General features: G+C 38.0%; 1 protein-coding gene and 1 long non-coding RNA gene across 3 annotated transcripts in view; one reads left to right on the forward strand and one right to left on the reverse strand.

Moving 5' to 3' along the window:
* The window catches only part of LOC124870631 (adenylate cyclase type 6-like), a 59,591-nt gene that overhangs the window by 23,753 nt on the left and 18,556 nt on the right, over positions 1 to 17,282 (forward strand). Inside the window, exons 4-6 of one of the 2 annotated variants that reach the window (XM_047369450.1) lie at positions 10,395 to 10,544; positions 15,059 to 15,180; positions 15,737 to 15,848. In XM_047369450.1, the coding sequence (XP_047225406.1) occupies positions 10,395 to 10,544; positions 15,059 to 15,180; positions 15,737 to 15,848 (384 nt within the window). The remainder of the gene's footprint in view (positions 1 to 10,394; positions 10,545 to 15,058; positions 15,181 to 15,736; positions 15,849 to 17,282) is intronic. The other variant, XM_047369458.1, reaches the window with a different exon arrangement.
* On the reverse strand, positions 9,348 to 17,273 carry LOC124870646. Its single transcript, XR_007038849.1, has 3 exons — positions 16,693 to 17,273; positions 10,377 to 10,520; positions 9,348 to 9,469 (listed from the first exon to the last, which is right to left on the reverse strand). It is a non-coding gene; the product is annotated as an uncharacterized LOC124870646 (long non-coding RNA).

Raw genomic sequence — 17,282 nt, forward strand, 5'->3', positions numbered from 1 at the left:
TGTTACTCTTGTCTACTTACATCCTGATGAACCGGGATGCAGGTCAAAACCAGGTTGGAACACGGTTCTTGTGCCACTTCCACTCCTTTGAAACTTTTTCATTATTGTTCTGACTGTAAATATAAGCAAGTTTAGATTAGTATCTATGTTCTTAAAGCAATTCTTTGACTGAAGAAAATCAAGAGAGCTAATACTCTGCAGCTAATATGCTGACTACTAATAATCAATCAGGACCTCACACCAAAACAACTCAATATCTGCTTACAAATTGTGCTTAAAATACCCAAAATATAATAAAGAAAATAACCCAACTGATAGCACTTTTAAAAAGTGCTCTCAATCAAGACAGTATACAGAACAATACAAACCAATGACAGGTTGCTGCTAGGCTTACATAAACTGCATTTCCAATAATCTCAGTGAGTTTATGTAAGCTTTATGAACTATTGAACTATAGCTGCTAAAATATGTTTTTGATTCAAAATAACATGTATGTGTGTGTGCGTTTATGTGTTTGCTATAAAAATCACTTTGCTCAAAATGAAATAATCATACTACTGATTTTAACTTACTGTATTTGTTGCATGCAGGAGTTGCATTGGTTGCAGTTTGGTGATGATCTAATAAATGGATTTACTGAATAGATGCACATATTGACAAGCAAAATGAATACACACAACAATTTTGTGAAAGTTGAAAGGCGTCATTATGTTCAAAGTTGTCCGTGACATTTGCACACCTTGACTCCTGAATTTATTCTTTCAAATGGCTGAAATAGAAAAGGGGATTTGTTCAGTTTATGTCTATCAGTTTAACATTTTATTTGTTGATGAAACAGAACTAGAATACAAAGTAGTTGTAAAAGAACACAGGCCAATCTGACTGTTTTGGTTTTAACTGCCTCTACAACGTCCGCCTCTCTCTCTTCAGCAGTCGCTCCTTTCGCGCCATCCTCCCTGAACCTAAGGAGGGGACTCTGGGTCTTTGGAAGTACACTGAGGAATGTGGGTAAGAGTTGCTAAGTGAAAGCTGGACTGGCATCTCTGATAATTCAGCCTCTGTGGGTGTCAGTTTGAGACCAACACCAAGCAATACCTAGCGCGGAAAGAAACTCATGTAAACAAATGAAGCAGGAGCTTTAGTAGCATCAGTATAATAGTTTCATCGCCATGTCTGTGTTTGTCGTACCTAAGATGCCTGTAATGTCTGCTGGATTCCAAATGTGATCTTTGACCAGGAATACTGACGATGTATTGGCATTATTGGCATAGTTTAAGGCTAATAATTGTTTTGCTTATTTATTGCAGTATTTGTTTCTTCCATCTTTCTTATGGGGTTTTAGTTTTCAGTTTCACTCCTATTATAAGGCATGCTTCCTGTAGATGTGCCACATTTTATTTTAAAGAATAATGTTTATCCACCATCTCTGGGCAAGCTGAATGTGAAACTTGAGGGGAAAAAAATAGAATAAAACAATTTTATTGCTGTCCTCTAATGTGGCTTTTAAGGATTTCCCATTTATTTTCGATCAACGTTTATACTCACAGCAGCCATATTGGATTTTGGGTTTGGCATTTGCGAAAAACCTACTGTCTTTTCATCTGAAATTCAGACTTCAAGGGGCCATCCTTTTTTTGAGATTTACTTCCAGCAAACAGTGGAAATTGATATGGACGTTTCTTTTTCTTTATCTTTTTTCTGGTAAAGCACAAGGAATGGAAAAGTTTGACAGATGCATTTTGTGTTCTCAAGGCAGAATATTAACTATACTAAGGAACAGCTTCCAAATCCCTGCACAGTGTTTCCTGAACTAAGATAACAGATTCCTTTGACCCCTTTTTTTCCATTCTGACACCTGTTGGGTTGCCTATGAATATTGGTTTGATATTGTGTTGTTTTAGATGAAAATTGGTATAAAACTGGGTCAACATCACCAACAATCATTCACATCCTGCTTTCAGTCAGAGGGTCGTTTTAAGGTTCAGACTGTGAGGGGTGTATTCAATGTTTTAAAAGTTTTCAGCAAATTCCTGGGATTCATTTTAATGTAGTACAGGAATGGATAAATACCTAACCTTAAATGAATCAGATCAGTATTGGGGACATAACGTTCTGATCAGTACATCTTTAGTTAGCATCTAATCATTCTTAATTTTGCCTTATGTTTGAATATATTTTTTTAAATGCTGCCTTATAGAAGCAAAACTAAGTAAGGAGAAATACTAAGGCAGAAACCACTCAATAGTTCTGATGATAGTATCGGAGTCATGGAAAATAGTGGTGTGTTTTCACTCTTTCTGTGACTGTGACCCATTCCTGGTGTGAAAACATTGATTGTAGCTGCGCTAAATAATTGCATCCTGATGCAGCACATTAGTTTAGTTTTTTTTGCCTACTTAGAAAGAGCTAAACATTTCATTCGTCCCAGCTCTCCCACTTGCTTCCCCGGTTTGAAAATGGGCCGGATGGCCTTAAAAGTCCATGTTTATAGACTTACTGTCAGGATTGTTCACTTCCTGCTGAAACATATGACCGCTGTGTTATACTCATCACAAATGGGGGAGAAAAATTATAAATATACATTTGGAATATTCCATTAGCTCTCTGTCAGTCTCACCTGATTGCACTGATCTGATATTTTCGTTTTGCGTGGACAGATTAGGGCGTAGAAGGTGATGAGGGTGTTGGGTTACTGAACATAACAACAAAAAATCTATGCAAGACACAAATGAAGGAAGCAGTTTTTCTAATTCTGAGGTCTGGCAAACGCGAATCTATTAATTGAATTCACAAGGGATTTTGAACCGGTCTCCAGAGAGTGGATTGTGGTGAGACTTTGTCATCCCTATTAAACTGGAGTTAAAATTCATAGGAATGGGAATTCCTATGTGCTTCCTGTCTCAGTTTAGCAACAATCAGTCACGACTATGGTGATTATTTGAATATTATTGTGAGAAACTGCCCAAATACCTGGCTGTCAAGCTTTATTTTTTTCCGCTTTTATTTTCTTTTTACATACTTACAACACTAGGAAAAGTATTTGCCCCCTTACATGTCTTTTCTGTTTTTGCCTTTTTTGTCACATTTATTTGTTTTCATATTATCAAACAAATTTTTATTTCAGTCATAACCTTAGTTAAAACAGAAACGATTTCCAAAGATTATCTTAACAAGCTACGCAAACCAACCTGGTCACAAATGGAGAATGGAGCATGTGGAGTAGCTGTAGAGCGTGCGACCCATATACAGAGGCCTCAGTTCTCGACCCAGCTGTCTCGGGTTTGAGGACTGACCCCAGAGGCCTGTACTACATGTCTTCCCCTTCTCTCAACACTGCTTACATTAAAAATAAAAATAAAAAATAAAAAAATAAAGGTCACTACTGCCACAAAAAATTTTTTAAAAAGAAAACAAAGAAAGAGGTTTGACACAAATGGCAGCTATGAAAGAGTTCAAAGGACAAAACTGGTGCTGACCAAAGGAAGCTTAATTGCCTGTCCATCATTTGTCAAAAAAAAAAAATCTCCAAGACTTTTAGGAAAATATTCAATGAATTGTCCAGACAAAACTACAATTTTTTGGAAGGTGTTTGGTCATTACATCTGCTGTTAAACTATGAGCACTTCAAATAAACATTATCTTACCTAAGGTCAAATATGGTGGTGGTATTGTGATGTTCTGGAGCTGCTTCACTGCTTCAGAACTTAGTCATAATTGTTTGAACCATGAATTCTGCTCTTTGCCAGAAAATCCTGATGGGAAATGTCTGGCCATCAGTTTCTGATGTTAAACTCAAGCTCACCCGGGTTATGCAGCAGGACAGTGATCCGAAGCACACTAGCAAGTCCACCACTATTTTGGAGTGGCCTAGTCAAAGTCTAGAATTAAATGGGATTAAGGTACTTTTGATTGATCTTAAAAAAGCTGTTTATGCTTGAAAATTTACCGATATTAAAATCTGTTTGATGTTCTGAAGGTGTGACAAAAAAACAAAAAGACAAGAAGGGAGAAAATACTTTTGCATGGCAGTTCTGTGAAAAAACCTGCTAAAATGGAGGAGCCCGTAGTGGAAAGACCAAAATGCAGGCAGGAACGGGAGTTCAAATGAGTTTTATTAATGTAAACTGGAATTACAAACAATCTGAGCAATGGGGGACAGTTACATAGAGAGTGGGGTAATCACAAATAAAAATGTGCTGATTCAAAAATTAGAACCAAAAAGGACAAACAGAAAGCAGATTTTAGGAAAAAACATTTGCAAAATAAAACATAAAAAATGTTTGGAAGTCAGTAAGTCATTTTCTATATCGCTTATTCCATAGTGGGTTGCGGGGAAGCTGGTGTCTATCTCCAGCAGTCTATGGGAGGGAGGCGTGGTCATAAACAGGGTGGTATGGCCATAAGCCATACCACCCTGTTTATTACGTTTAGAAGTGATAAATATAATTTGATGATAACAGAAACGCTCGCCACCACCACCACACACACTGTGTTTGTTGGTTTGTTTGTGCGTGCAGCAGCTGTACAGTACTCGTTATGAAAAGAGCTGGGTTATTGATTGTGCGATGCATCTAGACAGCCATGTAGATCATTTATTGATAAAGCCAGCATATCCTCTCTAAGCTGTTTGGGGCTTTTTGTGACAAAATGCACTTTAATCTATGCTGCAGAATAGCCAGTATTACTGCTGCTTCCCCTGTCTTGTGGAGTTCAGAGCAGCTCTTACGTAAGGCCATTTTGATATCCAGGGATTAGGGCCTCTCCACAGACCAGCCGGTTGGTTGCTACCACCCGTGTCACCCTTGGGTGAAATGACAACTGCTTTTATTGCATAAAAAATTGATACACGATTTGTTCTCATGCTCACAAAGTGATTACGCGCTTTAAGTAGATAACGTACTGGACAGAGGAAAGATTTTAATGGTGCGAAAGAAAGGTGGACAGGAGTCAAGATTAATGAGTGTGTTGTTGAGCGCGGAGGAAGTGAGCAGGTGTGCTGGCCAGATTTCCGCAGGTAGAAGGTAAGCGCTGCCAGGCAGAGCTCCTGAAGAGGTGGAGTGCTACTGCATAAACACAGGACATGACTGTGTGCTCTGTAAACCCACTCGTCCATGCCCTCTTAAGAAAAGCAAGCAATTACTTTGAGGCTCTGAGCTCTTGTACAGGCTGTGACACCAACGTCGTGTGAATCTATGCTGATGTATTTTTAGTATTGCTGCCATATTTTGCATGTGGAAATAATACAAAAATTTCTGCACTTACAAGTCTCCACTTGACTGTCCACAGGTACAAACAACCACCTGGGAGCAGCCGCAGTGCTGCAGGTTTCACTTAATGTCGTTGCTGTTTTTGCTTGAACAGTAAGAGTAAAGTAAACAGTGCTGAATGCTCTGAGCCATCTGCCTAATGTCCCTGTGGCCCATATCTGCCCTGCTCCCCCTGCCCCCGCCCCTCTCTCTAACACTCTTCCTACCCTTGTCATCCTTACATTGTGTTTTTCCTTCCTCATCCCGCTTCTGTTCATACCACTTGTTTCCTTCCTACCCTCGACAGCTGTCGTTCTTCAGTTTTATCGGCTTTGTCCGTTATGTTGCAGTTTCTATTTTTTTACAATCCACTTTTTGTTTACTTTCTTAGTAAACTGGTTTCTGCATTACCCATCTGTTTCTATTTTTGTTTCTGTTCTACACTGCCGCTATTCTCAGACGTTTCTTGCACCACTGTTTACATCCAAACCTCCTTTAGCATTTGTTATTTGGTTTAACATCTTTATCTTTTTTGTTTACCTTTCTTCTTTCCCTCAAAAATGTCTGTGGAAGAGAATACAGCTCAAACAGGAACAGAGTAGAAGAACAGACTGAAGAAGAATAGACACTTTGTTAAGAGATTTTTTTCCAAAGTGGGTTTAGTGATCTGAGTCATACTTAAGATGTTGTTATAGGTTGTGCAAAAAAAGTATTTTAATTCAGGAACAGAATGATATTTAACATGTTTTATTCCATAAAACTTAATGACATCCTTCTGTGATGTGACCTGGCTGACTTAACTTTTCCCACGTTTAACTCTTATGCAAAGTTTTTACGTATTTAGTTCTATTTATATTCCGATCATGTCAGACCAACATGGTGGTCTTTGCTGAAGAGAAACAGCCCCACAGCATGATGCTGCCACCACCATGTAACATGTTCTGGATGTTGGAGTGTTAGTTTTCTATCATAAATAAGTTCCAGTTTGGTCTCATCTGACCAGGAACCTTCTTCCACATGTTTGCTGTATCCTCTACATGGCCTGTAGGAGTGAGAATAAAACAAAACACAGATGGACTTTATTTACATCTGAAAGCAATTGTTTGGGTTGCCGTATCAGAGCAAACGGGTGAATATAAATGCGCATCGCACTTTTCAGAATTTTGTTTGTAAAAAATTTTGAAAACCATTTACAATTGTCCCTTTTTGTCACAATGATTTACCATTTTGTGTTTGTCACCTACATTCTCAGAAAAATACATTTAGTATGTGGTTGTAACATGGTAAATTTAAGGAGTAATGTTACACTCACTGTAATTTTGTCTTCCTCATAAAAATATCGTCTTTGCAATTAGAGACAAATATATATATACCAATAGGATTTTTTTCTTCCTTCTTTCTTCCCTCTGGTCTTGACTGGAATGATGCAGGTGGAATAGGCTGTGATGCATATGGATGCATGGTGGGGCTATCTAGGATTGGGCTCAGCAGAAATCTGTGCATGCGGATTATTTTCAGAGGAAGTAGTGGGTGATGCAGCAGTTTGGACTTTTTATAAGAACTTGGCTTGAAATGATCGCTGAAGATCTTCTGCATTGGTCCTCTTCACAAACTGCTCCGATGTGTTTTGTTATTGAGATCTATTATTTAATAAATTTATTTTAAATCCATGCAGTGCTATTGCATATGACCCAAACATTCTACTGATGCTGAACAGTAGAGACGTCAACACCTTTAATAGAGGAAATAGATTAAATATGAGACTAAAGAGGACAAAGCAAGAAAAATCCAAATACCTCTGATCGGCTATGCCTTTTGTGATGTCATCAAAGGCATGTCCACATGCAAGCTTGGTTTTGGTAGGGTAGATTTTATGTTCACTAAATAACATTTTACAGCAAAATAACAAAACAAATAAAAAAGCTGACCTTGATGTTCTGGCCTATAGGTGATAAACCATCAATTACTACAGTTAGTTACAGAATAGTCTGACAATCTACAAAGTAAGCTTAAGCTTTGTAGATTGCTTTAGCTATATGGACTGATATCCAAGAATGTAAACGGCCATTGTAGTGAGTGTACCTTTGTGTTTTCCCCTTTTCACCCAGTAGATGTCATTGTGATACATTTAACCTACAGGAGCTGCTAGGCAAAGTATAAGCACAGAGTCAAAAAGGGAGTCTACAGGGTGAAACAGCATAGCTCCTGACAGTTAACAGCCTTGTCTTTACTCCTGTTAGAGTTTAATTCAGGCTGTATCCCTCTGCTGCACTCTCAGCCTCTCTGAGTGGCCACATGTGGCCTCTGCAGTGAGGAGCGTCACGTAGAGCGTGGAAACAAGAGCTCATCTTGTAAAGGAAGTGGCCCTTTGTGGGGTCGGCAGCTATTCCCACGATGCAAACTGATGGTTTTTATTGTATGCTGGAGGTTATTATCACATAAAAAACCACGGACGCTTCTGAACAGACTGCAGCATGGAAGCTTCTTATAAAAATGAGTATGTGCTTAGTGGACCAGAGCCCACAATCAGGCTCCGTTTCCACTCAAAGAATTGTGTGTGTGAGCCATAAACACAAGAGATACAAGTGCAGGAGGTTGTAAATATTCCTGCATGTGAGTTGAAAGGAATTACACAGATAAGGAGAGGAGTATATAATAAAGTACTTTACATGATGTGTGTTTGAGTTAAAAAAGATTTGTACAAAAAGGTTTTGTATGTGAAAGATGTTGCACTCATCTTGTACTAATCATATGTAGCTTTTTAATATGCAGTGTCTTGCAAAAATATTCATATCTCTCAAACTTGTTTTTTGTTGTTTTACATTACAATGACAAACTAATGTTATTTTTTGGGATTTAATGTAATTGATCAGTGCATAATGTAGAGCGGAAGGAAAATGATCATTGTTTTATAAAATAAATAATTCTACAAATAAAAGCCAAAAAACTGATGCATGCACCTTTAAATCTGATAGCCCTAAAAAATATTTGCAGCCAGTGGCCTTCAGAAGTCATCTAATTGGTAGAGTCCAGCTGTGTAATTTAATTTCAGTATAAACACAGCTGTTCTGGGAGGCCTTCAGAGGTTTATTGAAGAACGTTAAACAACAAACAGCCTCATTAGACCAAGAAACACAGCAGAACAGTCAGAGAAAGTAGTGGACACATTTAAAGCAGGGTTAGATTATAAAACAATATGACAAGTTTCGAACATCACTTAGACCTCTGTTAATCCATCATCTGAAGATGTAAACAGTAGGGCACAACTGCAGAACCACCAAGACATGGCCGCCCACTTAAACTAACAAGCTGTATTAAGAAGAGAATTAATCAAAGAAGCAACCAAGAAGCCCATGTTAAGTCTGGTGGAGCTGCAGAGATCCATGGCTCAAGTGAGAGAATCTGTTAACAGGACAACTTAGTTGTGCACTCCACAAATCGAGCCATTATGGAAGAGTGGCAAGAAAAGAAGACTGTCATGTTTAAAGTTGGCTACAAACCATCCAAGGGAAAAGGTGAACATAGGAAAACCTGCTCTGGTCAGATAAGTCCAAAATACATTTTTTTGGCCTACATGGAAATTGCTATAAGGGGATCAAAACTAACACTGTCTTAAATGTTTGTTTTGATCCCCTTATGGCTGAACGTACAATGACACATGGTGGAGGCAGCATCATGCTCTGGGAATTTGTTTTTTCCGGTGAAACAGAGAAGCTTGTCAGAGTTCCATAGAAGATGGATGGAGCTTACTAGAGGGTAATCCAGCAAGAAAACCTGTTGGAAGCTGCAAAAGACATGAGAATGGGGTGAAGAAGGAAAACAAATCTAAACACACAGTGGAAGCTAGAAGGGAATGGTTTAGAGCTAAGAATATCTATGTGTTATAATGACCCATTCAAAGTCCAGTTCTAAATCCAACTGAGAATCTGTGGCAATACTTAAAAATTGTTGTTCACAGATGCTCTTCATTCAATTTGACTGAGTTTTATCTATTATGGTGTTATTTTAGTTATTTTAGTGTTCTGGTTTAGATCATAATAAAGCAATGAAAAAAGTACACAGAAGACTTTAAATAGATTTTTGTACAATTTTATTTGTACTGTATTGTTCTTCCGCATTCATTTGCATGTGTGTGAACGGAAATCCAGACTCCACAGACTCCATCTGTATGCAGATCTTAAGGAATGTGGTGGGCTTTTTCCTTCTTTTTTTTTTGATGAAAACTGTTCAGACAAAAAATGGAAAAAATGCAATCCTAAGGGTTTGTGCATACTTTGTAATAAAAAATTCCTCCTTACATGAGCTCAAACATTGTTTTGGCTACAAAGAAGTGTGAGATTTAGCTTTCAAGCTGATACAAGCAGTGTGAGAACACTTGGCTGTATTTGGTATTTTGCTGGGAAAAAAAAACATATTCGACCCATCTTCTGAGTATTCTAATCTTTCCAACCATTTCACCAGCTTTATTGTCATGAATATTATGTATTTTTGTCATTTCTGTCTTAAACTGCAATCAACTGTGATATAATACCTGAATTTCCCCACTGTGGGATAATTAGGGATATTTCTATTCTATTCTAATTTAATGTTTAATTGGCACAGCAAGGAGAGAAGCGTAAATGCTTTTTCTAATGATATATTTGGTTAATAAGAAGGATAAATGTCATGATGATCAAACAAACTAAAGGGCACCATAATTAGTTAACCCATTTTAACAGTTATTGCTGGCTACACAGGCTGACAGATATGCCTGATTACATTTGATCAAATCATAATTGGATCTTACAGAATGTGACTGCTGACTTCCTGAGCAGACTGAAGACAGCTTTAACCACCTCTCTTAGCATGGTTTGGTTCTGCAGAGCTTCTACCAATAATCTATCACCGATTTTTTTAGGGAGATTGATTGAATTAATACTGGAATCTTGAGGTTGTCAGCTCATAAATAACTTAAAGCATTTTAATAACTTGATGTTGTAAATTAGCTGTAGAAACCAAGACAAAACGAACCAACATTAGGCTTCTTTCAAAGGTAACATTCCTAATATTTAAAATATATATTACTGGAAGCAATAAATAACACATTGTGAATAGAGAACCTGCAAAATACTCTACTAATGTAGATCTAACCTCCTGTACTCTCTCCAGGTGAGTGCTAATGTCCTCATCTTCCTGTGCACCAACATCATTGGCATCTGTACCCACTACCCGGCAGAGGTTTCTCAGAGACAAGCCTTTCAGGAGACCAGAGGGTACATCCAGGCCAGGCTTCACCTGCAGAGGGAGAATCAGCAGCAGGTACAACTCTATAGAGACACATTGGATTTTTAGTTGTTATGAGAAGTTGATCACATTATGAGAAGTTGGTGACATCAAGATGTCACTCTGGATTGTTTTTTACCCTCCATACCATCCTCCTAATTGTTTGTGGTGTTTTGACTAATTTTGATCCTCATTCAACCTTGTTTGTCGCTGTTCTGGTTATTTTAAGTTTGTTGTTATTGCTCTGACTATAGATACAGGGAGGTTTAGGTGAGAATCTATTTATTGTAGCCACTTACTAACTTATGAAGGTTAACAAATTTACAATTTAGCTTTACTTGAATGGCATGTTCTCTGTTTTTTCCCCATTTTAAAGAATGGAAAAGGGGCTCAATGTAACATAGCATTTAAGGCCCATTTATGCTCCCGTCTTGCATGTAAATAGGTCCGCCCGTTGCTAACATTGTCAAGCGTCACTGCTCTCATGCTTTTAGTGTGTTTATTAAGTTAGCATTGTTTTTTTTAAAAGTTATTTTTAGGCTCCAGTGGCCTTTATTATTTTTTCAAAGTATTCTTTTTGACAGTAGGTTGACAGGAAATGGTGTGGAAAGAGTGGGATAATAGAGCGGGGGATAATTTGATCCCGGGACAGCATCAAGGATTGAGGTCTCCGTACATGGGTCACGCGCTTAACCACCTATGCGACCAGTGCAGCGCCCAAGTTTGTATCGTTGTTAGGCATTGTAGCCACTATAGGGCAGTTCTGAGTCAGCTTCCACATTCAGAGGAAAATAGCAAACATAACAAAGATAGACAGAATTGTTTTGTATAAATTCTCGGTAAACCACAGTAGACGGTGGTGGCCCTTGTGGTCATCAAATGCATCGCATCATGTAGATGGAGCGTCCCAGCATTTCTGTCATGGTCCTCTTCTACTTCGTTCCTTTCAAAGATTTCACACAAACTATACTTTGCCACACTACCGACAGAATTTCTGGTGCCATTGCTCCGCGTTGGTATGCATCTGCAAATAAAAAACAGTTTCTTTCTCAGTAGGCTTAAGAACAAAACTGTGTCACATGTGTTGCTCCTCTAAGTTTGTGAGATGAAGCGTATTTGTGACACAGTGTGATCAACTGGCCAAAACGTGGTTAGAGTTGCAAAATGAGGTTTTTCCTTCTTGAAACCACCACATGAAGCTGGCCATTTGAGAAGGTTGCTGGTTGAATAGAAGCATTTGGTTCACTGCTCTGAGAGTCAACGATGTAAGGTGTGCAAGCTAAGACATGTTATATTTATGTAAAAAATAAAACAAGTTTTTAAAGATCCAGAGTCAAGAGAGATGGCAATGTCACTCACTGTGGGTTATTGAACTACAAACAACATGGCATGAGGAAGTCCTTTTGAGGAAGAAGGGTTGTATATGTCGACCTTCACTGTAATACAACTTGGGCCACAGGTGGCCAAGAGACAGGTCATCTTCCTACTCTGATACTTAGCCCTAAATCATCTAAAATCCATCAGGGCTGACAGTGATTGACCCATGTAGCTATGTTTCTGTAAAATAAAAAATACACACTATACAAAAACAAAAGGATGTCTCTGCCCTCTGGACTCAGGTCTTCTGCGAGGATAATCTCAGTGAAAAAGGGGATGCTTATATAGCTCCAAAAAGACTGAAAACATTTGAACCTATTCTTTTTCACCATTTATAAAAAATGGATTAATATATCTTATATAGCGCATATACAGGTTTCACAAAAAGTATTTGCCCCCATACAGATTCCTTCTGTTTTTGGTTATTTTTCACACAATTTTAATAACGGACCAAGATAACTTCAGTAAATACAAAAGGCAGTTTTCAAATACCGATTTCATTTGTGAAAGGAAAATAGTTATCAGAAGGAACCCGGCTGTTTGTTAAAAAGTAATTAGCCCCTTATATTTGGTGGTTGTGCCATACTTTGGCAGCAGCAGCATCCACCAAGTGTGTGTATAATTCAGCAGTGAGTGTTTTAGATTACTGTGGAGGAATTTTGTCCCACTCCTCGCTGAAGGAACATTTTCATTCAACCAGAATGGGGATTTTTTGAGCATGTAAGATCTGATCTTTGAGGTTTTCACCTCAGAGCTCTCCCATGAATGGTCTTTCTCTCCCAATCATGAACACTGACCTTAACTGAAACTAGAGACATCTGCAGTACTTTAGATGTTGTTCTGGGTTATTTTGTGATGTCCTGGATGAGCCATAGATGCACTTTTGGAGTAATCGTTTTTTTAAAGAATATTAAGGTTTTTTATTTTTAAGAGTGGCCTAAATGTGATTTAGAGAGGCATAAGTGAACTATAGGATATACTGAACTTTGGTACAAAAAATTCACCAGGCAGTTACAAAGTCTATGAGGTTTGATTTGAATTGATTCACGGTTGGTATGAAATGTCCCGCTGTAGAGAAAGTCATTTACTAAATAAAAAAACTGCAAAGATTCAAAATGGCAAAGGGGTGAAATTATCAGCACTAGTAGAAATCCCAAGGTTTATCTTATTTTTTTGTCTTTTTTTAAGATCTATTTGCAGCTTTCTAGCAGGAAAGATGCAGAGAGAGAAAAGCTTAAGAAATGCAGGAAAGAGGTTGGGAGATGAACTCCAGACAGCTGGGTCAAGCACTAATAACTTCTCCATATCAGGCTCCCACTCTACCACTGTGACATGTGTTCTCCCCTATATTTATATTAAATTTAAACAAAAATGTACACCATTTTTACCTCTAGGTTCCTTTTGTTTGAATTACAAAATCTGCAGTTATTCCTAACAGCAGCTAAAATAATATAAAATATTCATTATTGCAGTTTAAACGTAATCTAGAAGATGTATTTATTTTTACTTTCATTTTGATGCATAAATTTAAGCAAAAATGTTGAAGAAACACCCTCCAAACTTAATAGTAGTTTCCATGTGCCTGTTGGACAGGTCATTCCTACTCTTATAGAGTAACACTGGCGGTATAACAAGTTGACATTAGCAGGTTAATAAGTCAGGCTGTCTGCTTGGATATAGTCTGCAGATAGTTGCTTGATGGACCTGCTGCCAGAAACTTGCAAACTGTGGTTTTCGAACATCGGTTTCTTAATAACTGAGATTATTGATCCTGTTTCAGTTTTCATTTCAAACTGTCCAGGTTTGTTTTGTGAATGTAAAAATACAGCTGAATTTGTCTTTATATAAGGGAAGGCAAAGTGTTTTAATCTTCTTTCAGCCAGCTGACCAGCAATGCACAGTGACTGAGGGAATGGCTCTTTCATTGACTGCATTTCATGTCTGCTTCGTCATCCATGGCAAATTGTGCCATGTGGCAATTCACAAAGGATGTGTTCTGTGTTTAGGATCCGTTCATGCATCCGACAACTACACCGCCGTTCGTAAATTTTACCCCCATTGACATTTAAGTGTGTGTGCTCCACCATCCGACAAAAATAGACTCAATCACCATCCCAGATGGATGACAGATTTTCTATTTGTGATGGAGGGCAAACACATGGATGGAGGAGTCTGTATGAATGAGGGGTTACTCTATAGCACAGAGCCAGTGTCCTGCAAATTTAATGCAAATTTAATGTGTGTCTCTGCTTCAACACACCTGATTAAAAAAATTAAGTAACTAGCAGGACCCTGGAGAACTTGACTGCATACTGAGGAGGTAATTCAGCCATTTGATTCAGGGTTGTTGGACCAAGGACACATCTAAAAGTTGCAGGACACAGGTCTATAGACCTGTAGCAACTACAGTTATTCCAGCATTTTTCTGTGCATCCCATAAAAAGGGACTTTAAATTGTAAATTTCATGGAAACTTTTTGCGCTTTTGAAACCCTGACTTTTTAAAGTATTGGTATACTATGATACTGGTGGCCACACAATGCCTATTGTGAATTCATAAAAATATCCAGTGTTATCTGATTTATACAGTATTTAAACAACCAAAACAAAATTCAAATCTCTGGAAAATTACAATTTTATAAGATGTGCAAGTCAAAAAATTTACCTCTTAACTTCAAACATGAACAAAGCAGCCAGGTTGTAAAAAATGTGCAAACTTTGTCACTTCAATTTGTTCATGAAAAATAGAAATTATTTTTTTGTGCCAAAACCTCTGTCATGTTCTGGTAAATTTTCTTCTTGAATGTTTTCTGCAGTTTAAAACGTCTTCAGTGTCAAACCCTTAATGCATAAGCCAGCCACCTACAAAATAGCTTTTTACAATTTAAATCCACTCTGGTGGACATCCTGGGTCCACTGGTTTTCTTTATATACAGGAAAATCAGGTGATACTGTGCTGTATCAGACTATAAGGAGACAAATTAAAATCTTTTTTTTTTAGGCCTTTTAAGTAAAGGAGCTCTGCTTAAATTATGTGAAATTGAAATCGCTTTGTAATTTAGAAGGCATTTCGAACACATGAGAGCGCTCAGAAGCGTGTATTGTCATTCAGACAGTGATGTTGTGAATGATACAATCTGCGTGTGTGTGTGTGTGTGTGTGTGTGTTTTCCAGGAACGTCTGTTGCTTTCAGTGTTGCCAAGGCATGTTGCCATGGAGATGAAGGCTGACATCAATGCCAAGAAGGAAGACATGATGTTTCATAAGATCTACATCCAGAAACACGACAATGTCAGGTGGGCCAGCCTGTTTTATTTCTGTTAAAAGTAATAATTTACATGAGCTTAGCAGGAACCATTTATAATTGTCACGTTAAAACCGAAAAATCATTCTAAGATTTATTTGTTTGTTCCAAAAAAACTGTAAGACTACATTTTCTCCAAATTTTAACCGAGGCTGTCACTTGTCACACACGCTAACACATATGCCCGTGCGCTCACAGCGTCAGAGGAGGGTAGAGTGGTTTGGCAGAGTGGAGGCTAATTAACACTAGAGAGGGAATACTTAATCACCCACAGCCAAGATAAGATAATCCCCAAAGATGGAGAGCTTCAGCACACATTCAATTACAGCCCTGAGCACACACAGTGCACACACACACTCACACACACACATTACAGTCACACAGAAGTCCTTGAGCTGACTTTAAGGTCAGACTTCATGCCTCTGCCAAGGTCAGCGATCCTGCTGAAACAAACTACAGTTGTAGTCACAGCCTAAAGTTGTTGTGTCATTTATTATCATGGTTTGACTGTTTTAACTCTGCTTTTCTTTGTCTTTCCTGTGCTTCAGTATTCTGTTTGCAGATATCGAGGGTTTCACCAGCCTGGCTTCCCAGTGCACAGCCCAGGAGCTGGTCATGACACTCAACGAACTCTTTGCCCGTTTCGACAAGCTGGCATCGGTAAGGAGGCAGTGTGCATGCAGAGATTTAAGGAATACCTCTTCGGTTTTCCAGTTTTATGTTAAGGTAGTGATCCTTAAACATTTCAGGCTGAGAAAAAGGGCTCAGCCTTTTTGCTTTTTCCAAACATACAAACAAATTTTTCTGCTATTTTGTCCTCTAATCATGTTTTTTTTTCATAATAAACAATTAAGTAGTAGCAATTTCATAAACAAATGAGTTATCTGCCTTTACTTATTCAAAAATAGAAGTAAAGCAGAATATTGTCACCTTCCTAAAATAGTGGCCTAGGTAATTTTTTGTCAAAAATGACTTGTGAAAATGTCTAAATCCTCAGTTGAGGAGGTCATGATGCAATACCATGTCTGTTGTATAATGGCCTATGTCAAGAGTGTGACTTATAGGCTTTTTAAAATGGCGACTGCTTCAGGAAAAACTAAAATCTACTCAGCCACTGAAGCTATTTCCATAATTCAGAGCTCATTGGTAAGTAATAAGGATTACCACAATATAGGTATTAAATATATAGGCTAGGTATTAAATATTGCATAGATATTTTGTATTTTAATTCTGTCTGTCAGTCAGCATTTTTGTCCACAAAATAGCTGCATTCATGAAGCTAGCATTTAGCAAAGAGTGGAAGAGCTCCAGAACCTGTGGTTGTGATTACATCGTCAACTGTTTTTCTTTTAATTTTCCACATTATATGGTCTAATTGAGAAAGATATGTAGCTTAATAAACAGGACCATAAGAAATGGCTATGTCAACACTCATCTGTTGTCATTGACTTTTTGGATGAAATTATTAAATATAATATATATTTTGTGAGGCTTTTTATGTTACCTGAAAAACATGAAAACATGACTTCGGCCATTACTTTAGGAAGGTGACGATATGGTATGTTCGAGGTGCTGGGTGGCTCAGTTGGTAGAGCAGGTGCACCATGTGCAGAGGGTATGGTCCTCAAAGCGGTTGTCCTGTGTTCTAGTCCCGGTCTTGGGCCATTTACTGCCTGTCTTCCCCTTCTCTCTCTTTCTTGTCAGACTGCTCTTCAGTAAAGGGCAAGACCTTCTCATGTCAGAAACATTTTTCTCCATTGACGTAATAAACTTCTTGTCCACTGATCGCCATTTGTTGGCAGACCAAACTGTGGGCTGGACAGACTGTTTTTACACATTGTCCTGTCACCATGGAAACGCTGATTCCTTACGTGGAAATAAGTCTGGGTGGCAACATTGGAGGACTATGTATTAGTTCCACTTGCAACAAATTAAATAAAAACAAAGAAATAAATATCAGGAAGTGTCTGGTGCTCCGTCTGTAGATGTGAAACTATTAATCTCTTAACGTTTTATACTCAGGAAGACAGAAAAGTTTCTGATTATATCCTGTATTTATTTTCTCTTTTTTCTCTCATATATTTTTGGCACTTC

This window comes from Girardinichthys multiradiatus, chromosome 1, assembly GCF_021462225.1.
Source record: "Girardinichthys multiradiatus isolate DD_20200921_A chromosome 1, DD_fGirMul_XY1, whole genome shotgun sequence".
Taxonomy (NCBI): Eukaryota; Metazoa; Chordata; class Actinopteri; order Cyprinodontiformes; family Goodeidae; genus Girardinichthys; species Girardinichthys multiradiatus.